The sequence below is a fragment of the Amphiura filiformis genome, chromosome 14, assembly GCF_039555335.1.
Source record: "Amphiura filiformis chromosome 14, Afil_fr2py, whole genome shotgun sequence".
Taxonomy (NCBI): Eukaryota; Metazoa; Echinodermata; class Ophiuroidea; order Amphilepidida; family Amphiuridae; genus Amphiura; species Amphiura filiformis.
The window spans coordinates 45,926,535-45,951,043 of record NC_092641.1 but is presented as its reverse complement, the minus strand read 5'-3'; the positions used below and the strand labels follow the sequence as shown (position 1 = coordinate 45,951,043).

Sequence of the window (24,509 nt, the reverse complement as noted above, 5' to 3'; positions counted from 1 at the left end):
TCAAATGTACAGGAAGACCACCCCTTGTGTCGAAGGTCACTTCCAGATTTTCTGTCTACAAGCTGTTACCTAGACTACCCCGTAGTCCACTTGCCCATTGTGCATACTCTGGAACTCTGATTTAATTAATGTGTGCACAATTGATAGATTTTCACATCTGTTCTTTTCAGTCACCCTACTCCTTCTGTTTGTTAGCTTCCCAAGTGGACTACTGACATTGGATTGCGGTTTTCATGCTTAACACGGCTGTCTATGAGCTTCTATGGATGAGATTGTCGGAAATCTGGCCTACTAAAATTGGCCATGATGTAATGCATCTTTAAATGGATCTGGCTTGTGATTGGTTGCCCCGATCTCGTTATGGTTTAAATCCTCCGGGTACCTGTCATTACCATTAATAACTACATGGTACACAAGTATGTGGCCTACCCCGCCTTTGTGTTGTGTAATTGCATGAACGCGTCAATAAGTGCATGAACGCGTCTTGTATTTGCTTGCGGTTAAATTTGATTGATAAACAAGTATGATTGCCAGTGTGAGTGTTAGGGACTTTGCCCATTCAAAATCCCGTTTAAAATCAAAAGTCCATAGTCTAGCTGTTACCCGATATGGCACCGTGGAGGTGGTCACATGCGTATTTATAAATACGTATTTATAAATATAGTCGAAGCAAACTGGTTAATATCGATTTCAACTACCGTAGTTCCTTTTATCTCCACATGAAAATATAAATTTAGAATAACAGAATTAGAATAAAACTACTACCAAACACGAAATGCGGGCGTCCTACCAATGCCTACAGGAAATCAGGCCCTGTAGGAAACTTGTTTTTTCTTTCTTTTGTTTAACCTATAAACATGATAAAGAGTATAAATGGGTCCCATTGCGAAATTTACGGGAATCCCCGAGTAATCGCAATTACATGCCATATTATGTAGTCATCGATTTTGGTAGACGCTTCATTCAATATTTAGCTAAATATACCCAAAATGCAAATGAGTGTTAGGAACTGCATTAGGGTTATCTCATTTACATATTGGGAAATTTTGAGTGAAGCTGGATTTGACCCACTGTGCAACATTTAATGTGTTGCACGCGGCACTACCAGTATAGGCATATCCGCTTCAATTTGCACTATCAAGAACTAAATAAACCAGCCAGTAACCAAACAAAAGGCATCATTATTAAGCAGCAAATAAGGAGCAGCATTTCGTCACCATGTCTCGTCTACTACTCATATGTTTAGCTTTTACTGCATGTATAATTTCAGGTAAGATATATGTCTCTTCAGATGCAAATAGGTATGACATGTTTGAATAGAAATTGTTGTTACTTATTTCTCATTTTGATTTAATTATGGCTAACCGAACATTATGTTTTAGATTGTTAAATTGAGTTGTTCAAAATGTAACTTGTAGCAGTTACAGGAAAATGTTTATATTAATGCTTAGGCAACAAAAAACCACCAAAGTTTAAGCAACTTTAGTAAACTTATGCAGTAAACGTTTACTCAACAAAGTTAACATGTATTTAGTTACCGTAAAATTTACGCAATGCTTTTGCAGTGTAACCACCTAAATCTATATGACGGCTATCTTTATCATTCATTCATGTATAGTGCATGGCGCTATGGGGTGATTTTTGAGTTAGCATCTAGGTTTCCTACATTAGTCATGTTAGTGGAACCAATATGTGTTGGCATCCTTACACCTCAAAGGATAATCTAAAAATGGTTCCATTTTTCCTGTGCCTCCCCGATGGTCATAATAGGGCAGAAATTTAATATTAGTTCTATTATGCTTGAATGAAGGTAGTGAACGACAGGGTTTGCCTCGATTACAAGTCTACAAAACTGGGCAGCGCGTCTTGCATTTGAAGTCGACCGACAACACTCACCTAGACCACTATAATTAAAATCATTTTATTGGTTTCAGGTGATTTATGGCGCCTATTAGTGTTATTTAATCGTCCCCACTCACAGGCCCGTTCCTAGGGATTTTGCCGCCCTAGGCAAAGCCTCTTCCTGCCGCCCCACCAAAGCATACCAAAAAAGGTTACCCCCTTAAAAACTCATCAGTTTCGACCTATTTGTATTTCGCCCCCTTTTTATTTTTCCTCCCATTTCTTTTCTTTTTATCCGCACTCATTTTGTCTTCCCTTTTCTTTCTCCATTCCCGTTTCTTTTTTCGCCCCGAAGTTGTTGCGCCCCTCTGCGTTTGCCGCCCTAGGCGACCGCCTTACCTGGCCTCATGGTCGGAACGGCCCTGCCCACTCACCCTTCCCATAATGGACGATTTTCCTGACAAAATGTCGAGACAAAGCTATCAATACCAACTTCTGTCGAGAGCTTAGCTACGACAATGGGAAACCGCATGACCAGAACCAAAACAAATAACAAGGAACTTACTCATTGTTAATCATGTTTTTGTTATTCCATTGTTTTAGTGATAAGAGCCAAGCAGATACCGGTACCGGTTTCAACCCGGTACATCACTACTGCTACATCAACGTTAAGGATTGGTGAATCCAAGACATTCATAGCGTCTTTGTGTCAGCAATTCGCAGGTGAAACTGTCAATGCAGCAGTACTACTATATAACAACCCATCATGGCAACCAGCGATGGGAATAGTATATTATTATATCGTGGATGACCCAACAAAGGTAAAGATTACGCAATAGAACTGCGCAAATCGACGAGAAAGTCACTACGTACGTTGAACTGCGCGATAACCAGAAATAACAAATGTACGCAGTGGCGGCACCAGGATTTTTTTCCGGGGGCATGGGGGGAAGTGAATTTCGGGGGAAGGGGTGCAAAATCGACAAATTTTACGCAAAACTGCCTTAAAAAGTGGAAATTTATGTAATTTTAGGCTTGTTGCCTCAAAAGTGGGAGGGGGGCAAGAAAAATAGTTGGGGAGAAAATGCCCTCCCCCTTGCCCCCTGGCACCGTCACTGGATGTACACATAGACTAGTGGGCGTGACGTATTTAAGGTTTCAATTGCAAAGACTTATGGGAATGTCTGGAAATGGTGCATTGCGCACCAGTCAAATTATCATTACTTTATATATACATCCAATAAACATCAACTTAATATTAAATAAAAAAAAAAAACACATCAGTAGTGTACAATATTATGGCGCCATGTCATACCATGTCATACGCCATGCCATGTCTTACCTGACTACATGTGTGTGAACAATTCCTCAGATTAATAGAAGCTAATTATTTTCTTCCTAATTACAGACTCAGAAAGACGCACTTTGCAATAACACAGACAAAGTTGGTCAAGCCGGTCCGCGCTGTGTCATACAGAAGTGGATTAGTAGAAAGGACTTGTACCTCAAAGTTATTGCTGGAAACGTTGACGCTATTTCTTTTTCCATAGATATCTACTTACAAAAGAATACCACGAAAGGCATTGTTAAGGTAAATAATGAACTATGAATTACAGGTATTTTCAGATATTTCAAAATATATTGCCTAGTTGCACCACTAAAATATCAACAATTGAAGAGATGAGCGCAAGAAGACCGTAAGTTCCCTCAAAATGTATACACTCAAGTTGCGTATAGTTTCGTATAGTTTGGTAATGTTTTATACATGTTCAGGGGCCAAAACAAATCTTTCACAACCTTTCATGATATTTTCAATCTGGAACATGTATTAAACATTATAAAACCCTAAGAAACTATACGTAACTTTAGTGTATACATGTTGAGAGGCCAAGTGGACTTACGGTCTTCTTGCGCTCAGCTCAGGTCTTCAATTATATAGGCCAATTTGATCATAATCAGATAATATGTCATGTCCATTTCATAAATCACGTAAATATATTACCCGCTCTGTAAGAGTAAATTAATATCGTTTTCTCTATGTATACCCAAAAATGCAGTGTAGTCTTATCCATGCTTTTTTTTACAATGCTTTCACGTGTCAAAAGGACATCTATATCCAAAAAGGCAAACACCTGATTTTTTAATGAACTTTAGGGTGTTCTTGTTCGGCAAATCATTGATCAGTTTAAAATCTACTTAAGAGCAATGATCATAATACTTTCATGTAAAAGAGCATATGTTCGTCCTAACATGTTATTACCTCCATTCCTTCTAACAGGACTCTAAGACAAGAAATAACTATGCTGGTCCAGGTTATACGAAGCCATCCACTTCCAGGCTTCATTTGAAGGTTGACACCGAGTATCTCACAGAAATCGTCACCATAGAAGCTAACCAACGTCTTGGTTATTACCAAGAAGCTCTCTTGGAGATCACATTCTGTCCGAATCCTAAAACTACAGACCACTACAAGATCACTAGCACAGTCGTTGGTACTGATGTGATGAGTTCCTTTTCGCAGTACATATGTGTCAAATTGCCCTGTGAGATTGATAGTCCTAACGTTGTGGCGTTAAATGGAAAGGCGTTGCCCATCAATGAAGTTACTATGACAACTTCCTCTGGGCAGTATTCGCATATTTATGTGTTGATTGTTTGTTGGTCAGGTCAGTTAGATCCCACTTATGGTATTGTCGGGGAATTTCAGTACCGTGGCACTTTAATGCGCGAGGAATAAAAAATGAATTCATATAACAGGGCCGGATTTACCATAAGGCCAGATGGGCCCGGGCCCAGGGCCCCCAAATTTTGGGGGCCCCCAAAATTACAGGCCCCCAAAATTACCCTGTGCTGTGTGCATCTTCCATTGTAGCTGAAAAACACCATGTTTTGGGCAAAAATAGGGCACGAACATTGCAAAATTTTGCTCGTTTCGCGCGCACTGGCCTGTTATATAGCAAAATTCAACTACAATTTGTGCTAAACTTTTCGCGCACAAATTTCCTAGTAAAATCTAAAAACTTGCCCACTTGAGTGCACATGCCTTCCTCACGGTGCGTTTGGGGCCTCCAAATTTTGGCCTGGCCCAGGGCCTCCAAAAAGGTAAATCCGGCCCTGTTCATATTAGGTAACGGCTACCCCCTGTTTACCTATGATTATACTCAGATCAAATTGCATATTAAATATTGTTGTTTCTTTCAGAATTTATAATAGTTTGTTGGATACTTTCCTGAACCAGCAGCATTAAGTGTCCAAAGTCAAATATCTGTCTGTCTGGAATGTAAGGACGCGCCACTAAATAATAATAAAAAAATGCCAACAGGTATTATATCACTGTTTGCATTTTGATCAACATCGAACTTTCCTTGCAACAACTTTAGCGATCAAAGTATGCAAATGTCGTTTGTAAATTGTATTTCGAAATGTGTCAAGTATTTACCACATTCATGATTGACTTTTGTAAATAATTAATTCACACAGGAACAATTAATATCTCCAGGATAATGTTCCGTAAACAGTAGAGAAACCGATGTTTGCTTTGGCCGGGGTTTTATAAGATAGACATGGTAGATATCATGTCATGTTTAAATTACAATATTTTTATGATTTGGTAATTGTGAAGTTCGTTTCATCTCTTTGCAACTACCTTTGACCCGTGAACTAGAAAGCAAGTTCACATATATCTCTTTCATTAAATGGTTTGTCCGGCTACGGTAAAGCAAACGAACTGACAAATAAGCCAAGAATAGGTGCGGGAATCGAACCAACGCACTTCAGATTTCTGGTCGAAAGCCAATTCACTGCGCTTCACATTATAAAGGTCTTTCGACCGCCCTATTTTTTGAATGAATAGATTTTGATGGTATGTTGATTCAAAATTCAGTTATGATTGGTAGGGGATAATAAGTAATTGGTGACATGTTTGAATAACTAAGTAGGTTGCTCGATAATACGCAGATTTAGGGTTTCTCTTTCGGAAGTCAATTTGTGCCGAAATTCCTTCCCATAATGCAATATGCGTATTGCATAACAAAGAATATTGATTAATCTCCGAACTGTATCTATTGTTATGCAAAACGCAAATTGACTTCCGGTAGCGAAACCCTAAATCCGCGTATTGTTTACCGTTTTACTGATAATTTGGTGTATGTTGCTAATTCAAAATTTATATTTCAATATATGAAGTGTTTTAAATGTATTTTTGGTTTGAATAAATACAACACAATTTCAACAAAAACGTAGGGTTTGTTGTTTGTTCTGTTGATTGTGCTTGTTCGAAAATGTACGTTTAATTTCATTTCATTGTGTATAATAAAATAATATAAACAGAGATACCACTTAGGACGATCCAAAAATCCTTAAACGAGTGACTAAAGGGCCTGGAATAGCACGTAAATTGAGGTTATATGCCTCCGAAATGCACCAAAAATAAATGAAAGTCCGGCAAAAATCTTAATTCATGTAATATCCTGAAAAGGATCCAACATTTGAAACCCTTACGGTCTAGCTGTATTTTATGTAATATTTGACATTTAAAGAAAACTTTTTAGCATTATTTTAAATAGCGTCGTTGACATTATAATTTCTGTATAGACCAACAGATCATTGTAGCCATAATGTGTGAGGATAATAATCATTAAAAAAAGTGTCGGTATTCGGGCACCGACTGTGAACTCAGCTAATGCAGTGGTTAGACTCTGGACCGGTAATACAGCAACCGGGGTTCAATCCTCGCTGATTCCTGATTTTTTTCTCTCTTAAAATTTTCATATGTCAGTTTACTCCAGCCCCAAACACGTCATATTTTTTGTTATTTATCCATGGAATGTAGTTTAATTTGCTCGTCAAATGAAACAAACATTTATCCCTGCTGCTGATATGATTTCGCTTTAATGACGTCACGTGATGTTTGCTTTTTTACCGTTGCTGACTAATTGTGCCTCGTTCTGTGTGAGGAGGTCCAATCACGGCCGTACCTGGTCGGAGTCTCCGGCGCCTCTTTGTTTACTAAGGCCATTCTCTGCCAATTCGTCATTGAGAACGAAGGCAAATGTTTTATCCCACCCACCACCTCTCCTAGGTTATGTTTGATATCCGATTAAAATTGATTAAAATAGTTTGACAGGGTGTCATAAATTCCCCCAGTTCAACAAGTGCAAGTTTAGCGAAAATATGGTATACATTTAAATATTATTAATTATTTTTAATGGAAATAAATCCGGAGGTGTCCAGTGTCTGAAATATGGTCGAATATACTGTGTGCAAAAGAGTTTTAACTTTGAACTTTAAGTTTTAAGTTTTAACTTTGAATCTTAAGAGGTTCAGTTATGTTCATCCCTGTATATCCTAAACAATTATAGATATCTATACTAATAAAATAATAAGCTCTGTGGGTCTGTCTGTCCGGCGATGCGTTTCGACGCGCTTCGACGCATCGCTCCGATATTTCGGATATAGATAGGTATCGGGCATTCCACGTTTATGGGGTAGTTTGAAAGGTCATCGGAGGTCAAGGTCAAAGGTCAAAATTTCAACTTTGTCCGATCGGGCCCAAACTTGGTAGGTGGAATCCTTGATACGAGGGGAATACATGCCCGAAATAAAATCGAGGGTCAACCAAGGTCAAAGGTCATTACAGAGGGGTCAAATGTCAAACTTTGTCCGATCGGGCTCAAACTTGGTGGGTGGAATCCTTGATGCGAGGGGAATACATGCCCGAAATAAAATCGAGGGTCAACCAAGGTCAAAGGTCATTACGGAGGGGGTCAAATTTCAAACTTTGTCCGATCGGGCTCAAACTTGGTGGGTGGAATCCTTGATGCGAGGGGAATACATGCCCGAAATAAAATCGAGGGTCAACCAAGGTCAAAGGTCATTACGGAGGGGTCAAATTTCAAACTTTGTCCGATCGGGCTCAAACTTGGTGGGTGGAATCCTTGCTACGAGGGGAATATATGCGCAAAATAACATTGAGGTCAACCGAGGTCAAAGGTCATTACGGAGGGGGTCAAATTTCAAACTTGGTATAAAAAATTCTCAATATGACAGGAACAGGAAGATTTCACCACTCCCTGCAATGTCTTCCCAGCATTCATAGCTGAAAATGATTTCTAAATTTCAAACGGATGTCTCAAATAAAACCGAGGTCATCAAAGGTCAAAGGGGATCAAGCCAAGGTCATCTAGGGTCAGAGGTCATATGGGGTCATTGGGGGTCAAACAGCATCACTATCTGATGCTGGTGGTACTCATACATACAGCTACAGTGCCCTCACAGCTACAGGTACTCTATATTATAGATATGTTATAATACTTACTGAATGCAGTAATATTGAACCAGCAGTCAATAGCTGCATCTTTGAGTTTTTGGCTGCTTGTTTTAAATTTTACATAATTAGTCTTTGTTTAGGATATTGAGGGCTGAACATAACATGTACCTTAATTTCATTTTCATTTCATATTATATTTTATTTTGTTTTGTTTCTTTTCTTCTTCTTATTTTTTATTTCTTTTGCAAATAAAAAATAATATTTGATTTTATTGTACTGCATTTTATTTCATCTTACTGTATTTTACTGTATTTATTCAATCAAATTGCCTGGTATCTACCTCTCGCTGGTCAATATAATAACTTAGATATATATTCTATTTCCTCTATTAGTCACTCATGAATAACAAAATATACCAAATAGTAATCAAAACAAAAACGGCCGTTGGCGTCCAGTTTCACGTCTTTTGCGATACCGAACCAGGGTCTGTACCGAATGGCCGTTTTTGTTGTTTCCCTTCACAAACTGATCAGTATTATTGTTTAATATATTAATGAATGAAGTAAATTAGACCATAATTCATAATTTTTTGGGTTCAGTTCCTTGGAAAATGACGTGCATAATGCAATGTGGGGAATATTTTGACAATAAATTCAACTGACATCGATCTATATCTGTCTTGAAGTGACTGAATGGGCGATTTTAGATATCATTTCACATTGGTTGAGCTGTTCATTCTTAAAGGTGTGTGACCAGAACGACAGCCTCCCCATTTTCCTCATCAACAATTTGGTATCAGAAGAAAGCTCATAATATGTTTCATTCAGATGGTGTGAACAAAACCGTGGTAAAAATATGGCGACTACCACCGGAAGTATGTAAATCCTATGGGGCATTTCATATACATTTTTGCTTCTCATGTCAATACCGCTGGAGCAATGCGACTAAAAATTTAGAAAAAGATTGTTATAATGGTAGGCCTGAATGTAAGATAGAAACAGATTATGACACATGATCACACACCTTTAACCAAGCTACCCATATTGGTTGCACCATGACAAATTTACTCTGGAGTGGTAGAATTATTCATATGCATCTCAGGTGTTCCATCTCACCCGCTTTTGTTGGGAATACTGGCATGATTTTATAAAAGGGATAGTGGGTTTGTTTATGTAAGGATATTGTTACCACCCATATTTATACACGGGGGATAATGAATATGGAGTAAAGAACGATTAGGTTGTCTCAAATGCATCTGTTTTATTTTCATATTCAATTTTACTTACGGGTTTATGTAATACTAGCTACGATTACTCTGGAATCTGGAATTTTGGAAACTTGTTGAAAAGTTTCTACAGTTATAGAAGTTTAAAACGGGCAAAGTGTCCCAAACTAGGAGTCCGTAGAATTTTAATGATTAGAAGATGCCACCTATCTGGATATGTTCTACACATGTCTAGGAACAGGAAAATCTTTGTTGCCAATTTTGGAAATGCTGCAGAGGGCGGACATCTTGGATTTCAAAATGGCCGCCATATTCACTATTATGTTGCCATATATCTCAGCTTGTGGGCAACATACAAGGTTAAAAATGGTGGCAATACCCATGTTTGTGATACCAAGGATTCCGGAAAAGCCGTTAAATTAGTTGTAAGTAGTTTAGTTTGGCGGCCATCTTGAATTTCAAAATGGCCGACATGGAAAACATACTTTCACTCATATCTTGGCTTGTGAGCAACATAGAAGGCTAAAAATGGTGGCAATACCCATGTTTATGATAATGATAATGGCGGTTGCAAAATCACCATCCCATAATTTGTAACAATGGTCCTTTCACTGCCACCATGAATTTTAAAATGACAGTCCTGGTGAGAGCCATTTCAAACACCAGTGCCCTACACATCTATGAATAACATACAGATTCGTAATTTAACCGGTGGCATCTAGATTATATGGATTTACATAAAGTTGTTGCAAGTCCTGCTAGGCTTGTTAAACATCATCATCTCTGTCCTCTTCATCGTCACGGTCACTTTCTGTATGAGAAGGAGCATTGTCACATAGCAAGCGGGGGACAGGGTGGACGAAGTCCATGGGCCCCGAGGGTTCAGGGGGCCCCAAGCAATAAGCGCTGATTAAGGAGATGCTAAAAGTACCAAGGCCGAATTTATATACCTGGGCCAGGCCAAAGTTTGGAGGCCCCAAACTCACCGTGAGGAAGGCAGCGCACTCAAGAGGCCAAGTTGGAGGCTTACTATAAGATATGAGATAAATATATTATGTTCCGATTTTACTGGGACATTTTCGCGCGAAATAATGTTTAATTTCAGACCGTTTTAGCCCAAAATGGAGGTGAATTTTGCTATGTTGAAGGGTTAATATGATATGCGTGAAGCGCGCAAAATTTTGCAATGTTACCATATTGTGGTGCAAAACATGGTGTTGCACAGGACAATTTTTGGGGCCCCTCTGGCCAAATGGTAAATCCGGCCCTGCTAAAAGGGCCCGAACTGTTTCTTGTCCATGGGCCCCCGAGGCTCTTTGCTTCGCCCCTGCACATAGTTATTTGTCTTCACGGCATGTACAGAAGTCTGTGAAAAACAGTCCATTAATTTTACACTTGCATCGTTCACTGGTACACCAAGTCTGACCATATCGTCATTTGACGGCATCTGGAGTTAATGTGGCATCACTGACGGCTTCAGAAATAGTGTCTGTCACACCAAGTTGGGAAAACGCTATAATGATATCATGGTTGGCATCCAAATTATCTAAGACCTTCCAGCATGTTTTATTGCCTTTGCCAATAAACTTCCTAGTAATTTCGGCTCCAGACAAACCCAGTTGCCAATAAACTTCCTAGTAATTTCGGCTCCAGACAAACCCAGGAAGATCTGCTGCTTTTGATAGCCCTAAAACATGTTGGTCCTAGTTTTATGTTTCTATGGCTCACTCAGAGTTATCACACTTGTACCAGCTGCACAAGGTTTGGATGGTGTCTTACAGTCAGTTTTAAGACGTCCGTGTCTGGATCAAGAAGATGTCTGGAGTCATAGCGATCAAAGACTAGGTGCACTTCATTGTAAATGTTATAGCTTTCCCAGAAACAGACAGCTCTGCCAATTCTAAGCATGTTTTTACCCACTCTTGACAAATAATGCCTTTTTGCAGCTCTACAGCCCATAGGTATTCAATGATAATAAAATCAAACCTAAATGAGTTTCCAGTGCATAATTATGAAAATAGGCGAAGAGACCTTGTTGGCATTACTCAAATCCTTATTTCTTGTTGCCTCATGTTGCAAATGAGGCTTGGCAAATAGATGGTCTAAAATCTACAGAGAAAAAGCAGCACCATTAGCTCACAGATGCAAAAAGACAGAAAAAGAATGTTGCCCTGACAAACACGCATTTGGTGATGAATATGATGAGGTCATACATATCGTAACTAAAGCCATCATGTCTGCAAAGATTCAGTAAGACACCCATAAAAGAGACGAAAAAGGACAAGAAAAAAGTTCGCCACATTTTGTGTCTGAAACGATACTAAGCAACAAGTTTAATTTGCGAGTACCCATGTAGATAGTGAAACTCCACGCGTGGTCATCAAGTGCTATTGCAGTGAAAGGCAAGGATGGAAGTGAGCTGATATCCAAAGCTCGAGAGATGAGTTCTCTGTAGTACCCAGTGCTCTCTTTGCACCAGATGGATCACTTTTCATCACTTTCTCCAAGAGTGACTTGATGCCCCTCCTTGAATCACTACCTTCAGACACCTCTAGGATGGAGGCTATGGATAGATCATCTAATACTTTGCCTGTTACTTTCTGGCCTGTTTTATGTTGTTAAAAATCACAAAAATCTGTAAATAAAATGCCATTTTATTTGCAACTTTCCCCTCACGCGTTTATTTCAGTCAAAATAAATCTACTTTTTGCCCACTACAGCTGATTTTACATGCAACAATTTCCGTCAAACTCCACTTTTGGCCCAAAAACGGCCGATTTCACATGCATATAGCCAATATATATGTATAATAAACTTCATTTTTCCTAATTATCATGACTAAGCAGTGCTTTTGTTCACTGATCTGGACTCTGCTGTCTAAATTGTATGGTCATAAAAGGGGGTTCCTTGCAGCATGTTTTGGAGAGCTGCCAGGGGCGTAGCAAGTGGGTGGACAGGATGAACGAAGTCCGGTGGCCAGGGTTCATGGGCCCGAGCTTAAGCGAAAATGAAATAAAGCTGATAAAGAAGATATTAAAATGGCCCCCCACTGCTCCTTGCCAATGGACCGGGGGGCACTCGACTTTGGAAGTGACGGGGATGTGCGGACAGCAGTTCGAAACTAGGGGTCTTTTGGTGAGACCCAAGACACCGAAAAAGGGTGGTCTTTCAGTGAGAAGGTTCCAAAAAAGGGGGTCTTTCCATGAGATTGGGAAAATCTGTCCAAAAAAGGGGTCATGCAACTTAACACATGGGATTGATCCATTCTGTAACTGCCCATACCAAATTTTGAAACATTGTAAGTTATAGCATGTTTGCATGGGAATGATGGGATACTACTTGCTCTCGGAAACTATATTCTAAATCTTCTCTGAACTTCTCCATAGCTTCGTGTCAACCAGTAATTCTTCACTATGAAACCCTGAAGTGTGGAATACTGTGGAGCCATTCCAATAAACAGGTTTTACCTAACAGACACTGTCTACCCATTCTGCTACACCGTCTACTTAGTAATCTCAATGCATCTTATACTACAATGTAAATAATTACCGTCCTAAAAGGCATTACTCTCAACCAATAAATATTATTAGATCATTAATATACATTATGAATGAAGAAATAGGCAAGGAAAGAATAAAACATTATCAGTCAAACTTAAAAGGTATTTGTAGTAAAATAGAGCTTTGAAAACGGAGCGTTACTGATCCAGTGTTGCGATGAAAAGTGTAAAAACACCTACTTTCCGTTAGAATCATGTAACTTCTGAACGAAATGTGCTATCTTGATTATCTAAAATTCTTAGAAAAGATAAAACTACTATAATTTTTAAATATTAAACAATTAACCCCAAACTGGTACAAAAATAGTAAAAAATATTCTGCCCAAAAAAAAAAGAGAAGTCGTCGGTACCAATCATTTTGATACACCCTGTAGATATTTAATATTTATATACCATTCAACCATTCAATGTTGTACACGGCATTATACATTGTACTAGTGTATAGGCTATAGGCATATTATTTACACTTCAAATGCTCAGTTTTAGTCCGGATACAAACAAAGGTGTAACATCGGCAGCAGCAAGTTAAGTTCCATTTTGTCACCACTCAATTCAGCATGTCTCGTTTACTACTCATAAGTTTTGCTTTAACTGCATGTATAATTTCAGGTAAGATATTATCTCTTCTAGCACTAAGGGGGTTTGAGTAAAAATGCTGCTACATATTCGATAGTTATTTATATTTTCATTGAATGGTGCCCTAAACCGATAATTTTAGATTGTTAAATATTGTTGCTGTTCTATTATTTGTAGTACTGCTTGTTCTGTTAATGTTTTCCTCAATCCTTGTAACATCTATATTATATATATGACGTCTATAAGCATTTTCAAAATTATTCTATAAAAAGACTATTTTAACCAAAGAAAAAGACAACACTATTATTAAGTGTGATATGAATGCCCGAAATCGAGCGACCTGGGACTATTTATAGTTGTAGCAAAAGTATATTGCTTTATTATACAGAATTTACGAAATTCATGAAAAAAAAGGTACAAAAATCCGCGTAACTTCGGAGTAAGTTAATAGTTTAGTAAGTTGGCGAGTATCTCGCATTTTGAGACTTCCAAATCAGCTTAAGTTACTAGACTAGTAAGTTCTATTGTTATATACTCGGCAACTTACTCTTCATCTTTTGCGGAGTAAATTGGCGAGTATCTTGGAATTTTGAGACTTCCAAACGTGCGTAAGTTACTAGACTAGTAAAATTAGGCCGCAGCTATTGTTTTTTACTCGGCAACGTACTGTTCATCTTTGGGGGAGTAAGTTGGCGAGTAAGCAAATCGATTCATAGATAGAGGAGAAAATCATTGATATTGATGAGATTTTGAAAGTAAATAATAAGATAATTTGCATTAGAGCGTATTTTGCATGTGGAACGTCTCGTATGCGGCACCGCAAACCTTTCGTGTAGGCCTACTGACGGAACATTTTAAAAGTACAATATTTAGATTGAAGAAATGGAATATCATAAGCGATGAGAAACACGGTAAAAAGTGGTAACCACAAACGAAAATATGTAAATCGTATTATGTAGCATTTTTGTACACGTTTTTGCTTCTCATATCAAAACCACAGGAGCAATACAACTCAAAATTTCGAAAAATTTTGTTTTAATGGTTGCAGGGGCGTCTAGCAAGAGCCTCGGGGGCCCATGGACAAGGAGCGGTGCGGGCCCTTTTAATATCTTCTTTATCAGCCTTATTTCATTTTCGCTTAAGCTCGGGCCCCTGAACCCTGCCCCCGGACTTCGTTCACCCTGTCCACCCACTTGCAGCTCTCCTAAACATTCTCTTGGTCGGGCTGACGTCACAAAGGGGAAATAGTCTTGTAAAACCAGTGTGCGCATGTACATCGCATGTGCAGTTCCCCTTTCTCGAGCTGGTTGCTATGCACGTGCTTGTGCAAAGGGGACGAAGGATCATGATAATTAGGGAAAAAACTGAAGTTTATTTTATTTGCTATATGCATGTAAAATCAGTTGCAAATAAAATGGCATTTTATTTACAGATTTTTGTGATTTTTAACAAAAAACAAAACAAAAAAACAACAACAAAAAAACCCAATAACAACAACAGCAAGACCGACCCTACTTGAAAGGTCCATCCACCCGTATATTAGAACAGGTTACGCTTCTTCAGTCCAAGAAAGATACACATTATAGACTTTCTTTTAAAATGTTGAAGGTTGTGCTCGCTCGCTCAGCGCGCAATTTGTGAGCAAATCAGCTGGACAACTTTACCAGTGGATGACATGCGAATTGATATAATAAAGGCGTAATCAGGGGGTGCATTTTATACGCATACCTAAACTTCAATAATATTTACTTGTAACGCTTTTTAAACTCTTCTTGGTGTCAAGGTAGAGGTAAATACTAAATAAAACAGTTTCAACGCTAAACTAAACATATCCGTTCCTAACTGATAAACACATTAGATCATTAGGGTATCAAAGGTATATTACTTGTGTTCATAAACACCATGTTTATGAACTAAACATCGTTGTGTATAAAACTAAGCACTATATGGCCATTTAATTAATAAACAGCATGTTCAATCTTTTTTAATGGAATTTGTATGCAACTTTGCCGAATTTTATACAATTTGCCGACAACTTATGCACCTTTGCTTCATTTAACTTGCGAAATTTACAGAAATCTTATCACATTTTGAGATTGTAGGGACATGTGTGCATTTTATATGCAACATTTAATACAATGTTTCAATGCGTTTTTTCAATTTTCATGATTAACATTTTTTTAAATAATACCTTTTAATTTGATATCAGTAAACCGGCTGTGTACTTTCATAGAGTAGTAAAAATGATAATTCAATTAAACGGATTGATATTTGAAATGAAAACATAGCCTCCAAATATTTTTTCTGATTATTACATTTTACAGAGACTGTAATTTCATGAAATGTAGGCAGCTGTGCGCATTTTATGCTATTTTGCAAAGTTTGTATTCGTTTTTGCATTCTGATTTACATTTTTTAAACATAATACCATAAACTTAATGACATTAATGAACCTGGTTGTACTTTCATGGAGCTCTAGGTAATTAAAACTAATGACAAGTCAGTTAATAAAGTTACATTTACCCTTCTAAATATCTTTTCTTTTCTGATTAACATTTTATAAAAAAAAATCGGACATTAAAGAGCTAATGAGTCACAAGGAAAAGAGCAGTGATGTTATGGATGGAAGAAAGGATGTAATGGATGGCAATCACAGGCAGGGGCGTAGCCTCTGTGGCACATGGACAAGGAGCAGTGTGGGGCCTTTTAACATCTCCTTCATCAGCCCTATTCCTTCATATTTCCCCCTAGTTTAATTTTCGTTTTTCCCCTGAACCCTCGGGGCCCATGGACTTCCTTCACCCTGTCCACCCGCCCGGGGGCCCATGGACAAGGAGCAATACGGGGCCCATTTAATTATCTCCTCTATTAGCCTTATCCTTAAGGGAACAATCCGAAAGTTCGATGAAGTCCTATAAACGAAAGTCCTTTCGTTAGGAGGCTGAACCCCTCCCTCCCTCTAACGTAAATATGAAATATCGAAAATTCCAGTATTTCTAGGCAAATAGGAAAACTAAGTAGCCCAAAATAATTATATGGTAATAATTAGCCATAAATTGGCAAATGGCCATTTGCGACTCACTTTTCTATATTTAATCTTTAATATACATGAATTTTAAGACCACTGTTAAATAGATTAACATTTTCATACTATACATTAAGTAGTTAACACACAGGAAACAAGAGGCACAAATTCCATTTCATTGTTGTTGATTTATTACGGTATATGACTGGGAATAATGTTACCGTATTTAATCCTCTATCATTGATGACGAGAGTGTCATCCTTATCCACCTAAAGCAGGGGTAGACAACCTTTTTAACACACCGGGCTAGAAATAAACAATGAAGAACTGCACGGGCTGCACATTTTTATTTTCAAAGTGCACTATTAAAATCATTTGCAATATCTTAATTTGCTACCTATTTTGTCTGAATTAATGTTGTAAACTATTAATTTAATTCATATGTGTCCATGTTTATTAATCAAATTCTTCACTGCACTAGGACTTCCTCAACAGACTGCCTCCCTCATAGGCAGTGGAAGCTGGAGGGGGGGACGCGTCGTTCAAATTTGTCCATAGGGGACGTCTCACCTATGAATCCTAATAGATAAGAAATTAAAGCAAATAAATGTCCTGTGCACCTTTCCTTTTAGCCCTAAAATACCGTTTTGGGCTAAAATAGGGTAAAATTGCCTAATTTTGCGCGCTTTGCCTGAATTTCTCCTTGAGTCTGTAATACGGTTGAGGGACGCCCTGCCTTACCATCCAGGGAGACCAGTACATTAGGTGGCCGAAGTATTAATAAGAAGGGATCTAGCATGTTTTGTGCTTGTTTTACTGGGACATTTGCACGGGAAGCCCTCAATTTTATTTTAATTTTCAGGCTATTTTAGCCCAAAAATGAAGGTGAATTCTGGTATTTGATGGACGAGCTCATGCAATTTAGAAATTTTACCCCATTTTTGGCCCAAAATACAGTGTTTTAGGGCTAAAAGGAAAGATGCCCAGGACAATGATTTGCTTTAATTTTTCTTCTATTAGAATTAATAGGTTATCTATTAGGTTTCATAGGTGGGACGTCCCCTATGGACAAATTTGGGAGGACTCGCCCCCCGCTCCCATGGCCTATTTTTTTTGAGAAATTACTAGTGTAGTGAAGAACTTGGTAAAAGTAGCCATGCAGTCAGATGAAGAGTCTTGATCGACGTTCATGCTCATAATACATGAAGATTTTAGACTAGGTCAACGGTGTGTAAATGCCATTTTGTGTAAAATAGATTGCATGTTACCAAAATTACGTGCATTTTTACACATTTTACACTGTGAAAAATATGCACTTACCTTAACAAACAAATGTACAGATAAATATTACATCTAATTCATAATACAAATATTTATTTAGCCCCAAATTTGTTGATGTTCAAAAATTTACGCAAATCAGGCAACACATTTTACAATTGAATATTACATTTAAGTCATAAAACAAATATTTTTTAGCATCGAACTTGTGAAAATAATACAATGTTGCCATTTTTCTGACAAATTTACAATTTACGCACATTTGGCAATATTTTACACATTTTAGAGTGTAAAAAAAATTGCACCACTTTCAAATATTTTGTCAACAGGTATGTAACATTATGTTAGAATATTTGCAGAGAATTATCAAAAAATGTTTTTGAATGTTATGAAAATGTTTATACCCTTTATATAACCCGACATTTAAACGTTTTCTAATAACCTTTTCTAACCTTTTGCGAATGATGTCCAAAACGTTTTGTGTTTGCTGGGTATACTTGCACATTATCAAAACATGATATAATCAATAACAATCGTCATTATTTACATTAGTGGTCATTACTCATTTAATATCAAATTAAAACATGAAGATTTCAATATTTTTTCTGACCAACAAGGTCCTAAATGGCATACAATAAAACCGTTTTTAACAATGCGTTTCTATAATTATTCAAATCTTGTAATATTTGAACGCGTACGTTTTCAAGATTTTGTACGCGTTGGACTTTGAACTCCAGGATTTGAAGGGGTCTGCAAAGTGCGTGAACGCGTAAATACGCGTGTTTCGTGCTTTAAAGTAAACCCTGCTTGTCATGTTTCAATATGTGATCAAGTAAGATTTTGCTGCAACTTTCAAATCTTGGGTTACTGTCATTTAAATGTACGCTGTGACATCAATATTGGGGCCATTGCAGCAAATGAGGTGTCATTTTGCTTCGAATGCATATCCCCAAATTTGGCATAAAACAAAACGGTTTGGAGTAATGGTCTTTCCTTAAGGGGGGGAATTACTTTTTGGTATGTGTTTATGATCACTTTAATAGTAGGGAGACTGGGTTGTATCATATCCGGACAAGTAAGGGATGGGCTAAATGTTAACCCTGGTAGATGGTCCCAAGTTTGGTTTGGGTAGGGATGTGCCTCAGAGAGTTTGTAAGTTGGACTCATATTTATGAAAAATATGGAACCCGTTTCTATACCCGAGTCCCATATTTTTGGCCAAATTTTACCATTTTTTCCGGAAGAAAAAGGCGTCATTGTTTAAAACTAGTGTTTTGTTATTGTTTCTAGTGACAAGAGCCCAGCCAATCCTGGTGCCAGTTTCAACCCGATACATCACTACTGCTATATCAACTCTAAGCCAGGGTGAATCCAAGACATTTATAGCGTCTTTGTGTCAGCAATTCTTAGGTGAAACTGTCAATTCAACAGTACTACTTAATAACAACACATCATGGCAACCCAATATGGGGGTCGTGTATTATTACATCGTGGATGATCCATCAAAGGTAAATATGAGCAAGCGTTTATTTCTTATCCAAAGCAAAGATAGGAGTGGTGTTATATTGAGGAATAACATTATTAGCCATACGCAATGATTACACATTTTTTCAAATATAGTGCTTTCACGCGAACCGTTTTGACAAATCTACAAATCACAGTGCGTGATTTTTAATGGGCCGCGAGTGTAATAGAATACATTATATTGTACCACACATAGTATTAGTAGGCATATCACCTCAAAAATAATCGCAGCAGAAACACGTTATTTAATGTTCCTACATTATTGAGCTTTATTAAAGCATCAAAAATCAAAAAACAGAATTGAAATCGGTCAATGCATTGTGACGTAGTGTCAATTTAAAGATGCTCGTAGATGGAATGAAATCCTGCCACAAATGGCTGTAATGACAAAATTGGCACATTTCGAGATTTTGAAGGTATATTTGGACGCTTGCTTGAAAAAGCAGCGTTAATATAAATATCACATGTTAAATGCCTATCTTTCCTGACTTCGTTACAGAAAACAAAATTAAAAAATCTATCATTGAATAATTATAATAAATTAACCAAATATACTATTTTAGCAATTTCGGCCAATCTGCAGACAAATTAAATCTCAAAAAATGACTAAGTTCAGCTAATTAATATGCAAAATTGATGCCAATAGAAAACCGTACATGATATAAAGGTGCGGGTTTTTTTGCACACATATGTATGCAAAGTTCTTTCAATTGATAACAAAAATACACAAAAAGTAATTAATTATGCAAATTAGGTAATTACAGCTAATTATGTATTTATGATTTTATTATGCAAATTAGGCATGAGTATTTTAGGTTTTTTTTCAATATTTAATGAATGTCTGTTCATTCATCATAAATTTTTTAAGTATGATCCTGTTATGAGGTTGAATAAATGAACTGCAGTTAATTATTTAAAAACAATACAAAAAAAATAAAAAGTTTGACATTTTGACGGTGTCTAGAATATAATTTTAATTTTTACTGTAAACATGGTATGTGTAACCATTACTCAAAGCCAAGTCCGAAAAGTAAAAATTAAAATTCAGTTGCAATGAGACTTTAAATTAACATTTTGTCATCTGGATTAACATGGGAGGAGAATCAGTAAAAGCAATAGCCATTTTACTGTACCGCGTATACAAAAATAGTATGGCCTTGGACACACACAATGGCTTAGTGCTATTGTGGTTTGGAAAATTACTCCCTAAAAATATCATTGATTAATGTTTTGCTTCAACTAGTTTTAGGGAAGTGTTTCATTCGTTGTCGACGGAATTAATTTACATGCTAAGAAAGATTAGTATTTCAGCTAAATGGTGGTAGTTCCTTTACTTCAATAGGCCTATATTTACTGATTTATGAGCGATCTTCAAAAATCCATAAAAACAGTCAGTAGCTCTTAAACAAAACAATTTTTAATTTTTGAGGACCCGATGTTAGCCTCGGAAAGACCATGTATTAAAAATTTAAACAATTTGGATAAATGAAGCATATAAAGAAATTCATTTAATGACATGGATGCTTTCTAAAATTGGCCAAATTTGAAGCGCGCCCTTTTCAATTCACTGTTATGCTTGCATGCACAGTGTAGCAGAATTATTGTGCAGCCACTGTGACATACCTAGTATTAGGACTATTTTTTTGTGCATGTGTGCTTTTACTAATCGTTGGATTTTTGCACGGGGTTGTAATTGAAGACCGAATTAAAAAGACTAGTTTGTGTATGACGTCCTGTCAACCAGGCTAAAAATGCCGTACTGCACAGGTCAGCAACCAATCACGCCGCGCCTTTGCACTGACGTCAGACTCAAACTAGTCTTTTTAATTTGGTCGTCAATTATAATCAAGATCCTCCTCCAACCGCCATCAATCCCAGGTTTTACTGATTCTACAAATTTGAAACGGCTCATCGTCTGCAAATGTTATATTTAAAAAAAAAAAAATTTGAACAATTATAGTTTCAGTCTTATTCCATACACCCTACAGACGTCAGTTTAGAATTAAACAAAACCCGACAAATCATACATGTACCAATCCTACCAAAGTCACGGTCATTTCCAAGTTCTACCATCAACGAGAAAGAATCTTTAATTATTTTTCTTCTTCCTTGCAGACTGAGAAAGACGCTCTTTGCAGCAACACCGACGAAGCTGGTATACCCGGTCCGTACTGTATCGTACCGCATTGGCCTAGTACCAAGGACCTGTACCTCAAAGCTACGGCTGGAGAAGTTGCTGCTATTTCTTTCTCTATACATGTAGATGTCGACAAAGACCAAAATGTCCAGAACAAGAAGAAAGACAATGTTAATGTAAGTGGCTAACATTTTATTTTATTTGGAAGGGGGGTGGGTGTCATGTCATGAATATACTGGGGGGGTCATATAATCTTTTCATACCAAAAAATAGTGTGTGGGGGTCATAAATTCTTGACACCAAAAACGGGGGGGGGGGTTATAAAATTATTAAGGGCTGGTTACTCCAAACTTTCGCATGCTACATGCGCATTCTTTTAGCTTACAATCAAAATGTGTGCACAATCTTTAATTACATAATGCAAACTTTTTGCGCGCTCACCAGGCGTTCTTTCGTATTACGATTAAAATATATGCACGCTCCACGCACTTTCTTTGCACTTACAATCAATTTCTTGTGCGCTCAGTGCCTTAGTTCCAACAATGAATAATTTGTCTTGAGTCTGTGTGGGCTGAAGGGGTGGGGAGAGGTGTGGTCATAAATATTTTCAAATCAAGATTGGGGGGGGGGGGTCGTAAACAAAATTAGCCCGCGTTACGGGGGGGGGGTCATAAAAATTGACTCACGTCAACAACATCGATCTGTTACCTGTGGATACTTAAACATTCCCTAGGCACTTTGGACTTTATTCTAGAGGAGCAATGATCATTTTGTATGTAAATGTGAAGGAAGGATTGTAATTGGTCGCACTTATAGTTTAAACATCTATTAAATGTGCATTGATTTGATTTTATTGCTTCTATAAAACAGGATGCAAAGGCAAGAAAGGACGTGCGATGCTCCGTGCAGTTACATGTAATACGATCGGCGAGCGTAGTAAACGCATTTTCGGCGCTGGAATGAAATCGCGATTTTCTTCGTTATACCTCATTAGTTTGGCTCGAAATTAAAAGGGGATAATGTGAGCAGTGAAAACAAACATTTAAATAGGAATCCATTCATTATGCAAATCGCACATTATTGCTTTAAGATGAGCACTCCTGGTGTAGTTCTCTATTGGAAAATGACAAAATTGAAAAAATCACAATAGTTGAAACTATCATAATAGTTTCTTTTGCCATAGCTTTGGTCAACTTTTTGCATTGTTTGCCCTCTTGTCAGTAAAAAAAGATCACCGAAAAACCCACAATTCTGTGCAAAATATCACCAAAAAACCCACGATTCTGTGCAAGAAATGCAAAATTTCCGATTTTTACACACACCTCTTGCTCCCCCCCCCGAATAAAATCCTCGTCGCCACTGGGACTTTGCAAGAAGAAAGACATAGAGGTTTGTTTTCGATCTCTTACCCGTGGATACCTAAACATTCCCTAGGCACTTTGGACTTGTAGAGGAGCAATGATTATTTTGTATGCAAATTTGAAGGAAAGATTGTAATTGGTCGCACTTATAGTTTAAACATCAATTAAATGTGCATTGATTTAATTTCATTGCTTCTATCAGGATGCAAACGCGAGAAAGGACTACGTGGCACCAGTGAAGCAATCCTATTCCAGGCGCCATCTGAATGCCGACACCGAGTATCTCACAGAGATCGTTACGGTAGAAACCAACCAACGTCTTGGCTATCTACAAGAAGCTCTCTTGGAGATCACATTCTGTCCGAATCCATTTACTACTGACGACTACAAGATCACCAGCACAGTCTTTGGTACTGATGGAATCAGCTCCTATGCACAGTACATATGTGAGAAATTGCCCTGCGAGGTTGATGGCCCTAATGTTGTGGGGTACAATGACATGCAGGTTCCCAACAATATAGTTGATCTGACAACTCAGTCTGGGCAGTACTCACATATTTATGTCTTAGTTGTTTGTTGGGCTGGTCAGTACGATCCCTCTTTTCCTCCCTCTGGTAATTATGTCGGTGAATTTCAGTACAGTGGCTCTTTAAAAATTAATGCGCCAGTCACCATAAAATGAAAATACATCAAAGGCCCATTTAGTGATTTGCTCATTCGGAGGATCGTCACGCTATAACAATCATCAAAATTCAGATTTTGGCACCAGTTTGTTAGTGTCATAGATGTGCTAACATAGTCTGCTAGTGGAAAGCCGTGTATTAAAAACAAAGTGAGACATTTTACATGAATCTGTAGAGAAACTATCTGCATGTATGAATGGGGCTCCCAACTTTTTCTTTGTTTTTTGCCAAATGTTTCGTAGCAAAAATACCAAATGACAATTGTAATGCCTTATCCTTAAGTTTTACACCTTTGCTGGGATCACTGAATAGGCCATTAAAGGCAATTCATATAGTAGGTGGTGGTTACTATAATAAAAAAATGCATAGGACTTTTAAAATACAAGGTATCTCTAAAAGAACTGTACCATCAGATAATTAATATCTTTGAGTGTTTTTTTTGCCGCCTATTTTTGAATTCCGAAAATTTTCGTTCTTGAATCATAACAATTTAAAATCCACACTTTTGTTTTCATTTTTAATCCATTCCACGACTCAAAAAGAATGTGTATTGTACCATTCTTGGTAATTTTCATTGCTTGATGCTTCAGGTTCAGAGCATTGATTGATGTTTCCAATCCGTGGAAAAAGGATTGAATTTGAAAATAAAAGTAAAAGTCTTATGTTTCAAGAACGAAGCAGTAAATATTAAAAAGTTCAAAAGAAATATGGATGTGCATATTTATTTAATCTCGTTTAATTCAGGAATTAAAATATTCCAACATTTACGACGGTACAATTGTTTCAGAAATATGTACTACTGTAGGTACTAGTATACCACTCCAAAATTAAGTACAACAGGCAAAAAAAACTCGAATAAATAAATAAATAAATAAACAAACAAACAAACAAACAAACAAACAAACAAACAAATAAATAAATAAATAACCGTGTCACTGAATAAACAAATTAAAACAAGTATTTACATCATTTACATATATTGATTGCTTAAGTTATTGCACAGAAAGTTCAAAGTTGATCAAAATGCAAAA

The 24,509-nt window shown here is 37.3% G+C and overlaps 1 protein-coding gene across 3 annotated transcripts; it reads left to right on the top strand.

Moving 5' to 3' along the window:
• The first annotated feature begins 698 nt into the window (after positions 1 to 698).
• LOC140170184 (uncharacterized) lies at positions 699 to 23,804 on the top strand. Of its 3 annotated transcripts, none has more exons than XM_072193514.1 (4): positions 699 to 1,270; positions 19,064 to 19,281; positions 21,413 to 21,610; positions 22,998 to 23,804. In XM_072193514.1, the coding sequence occupies exons 1-4, from the start codon at positions 1,219 to 1,221 to the stop codon at positions 23,475 to 23,477; spliced, it is 948 nt and encodes a 315-aa protein (XP_072049615.1). In that variant the 5' UTR covers positions 699 to 1,218; the 3' UTR covers positions 23,478 to 23,804. The 3 variants fall into 3 exon arrangements, with proteins under 3 accessions (XP_072049615.1, XP_072049616.1, XP_072049614.1); XM_072193515.1 differs by lacking the exons at positions 19,064 to 19,281; positions 21,413 to 21,610; positions 22,998 to 23,804 and adding exons at positions 2,446 to 2,663; positions 3,251 to 3,433; positions 4,121 to 6,079 and having other exon boundaries at positions 952 to 1,270; XM_072193513.1 differs by lacking the exon at positions 699 to 1,270 and adding an exon at positions 13,378 to 13,503.
• The last annotated feature ends 705 nt before the right edge of the window (positions 23,805 to 24,509 follow it).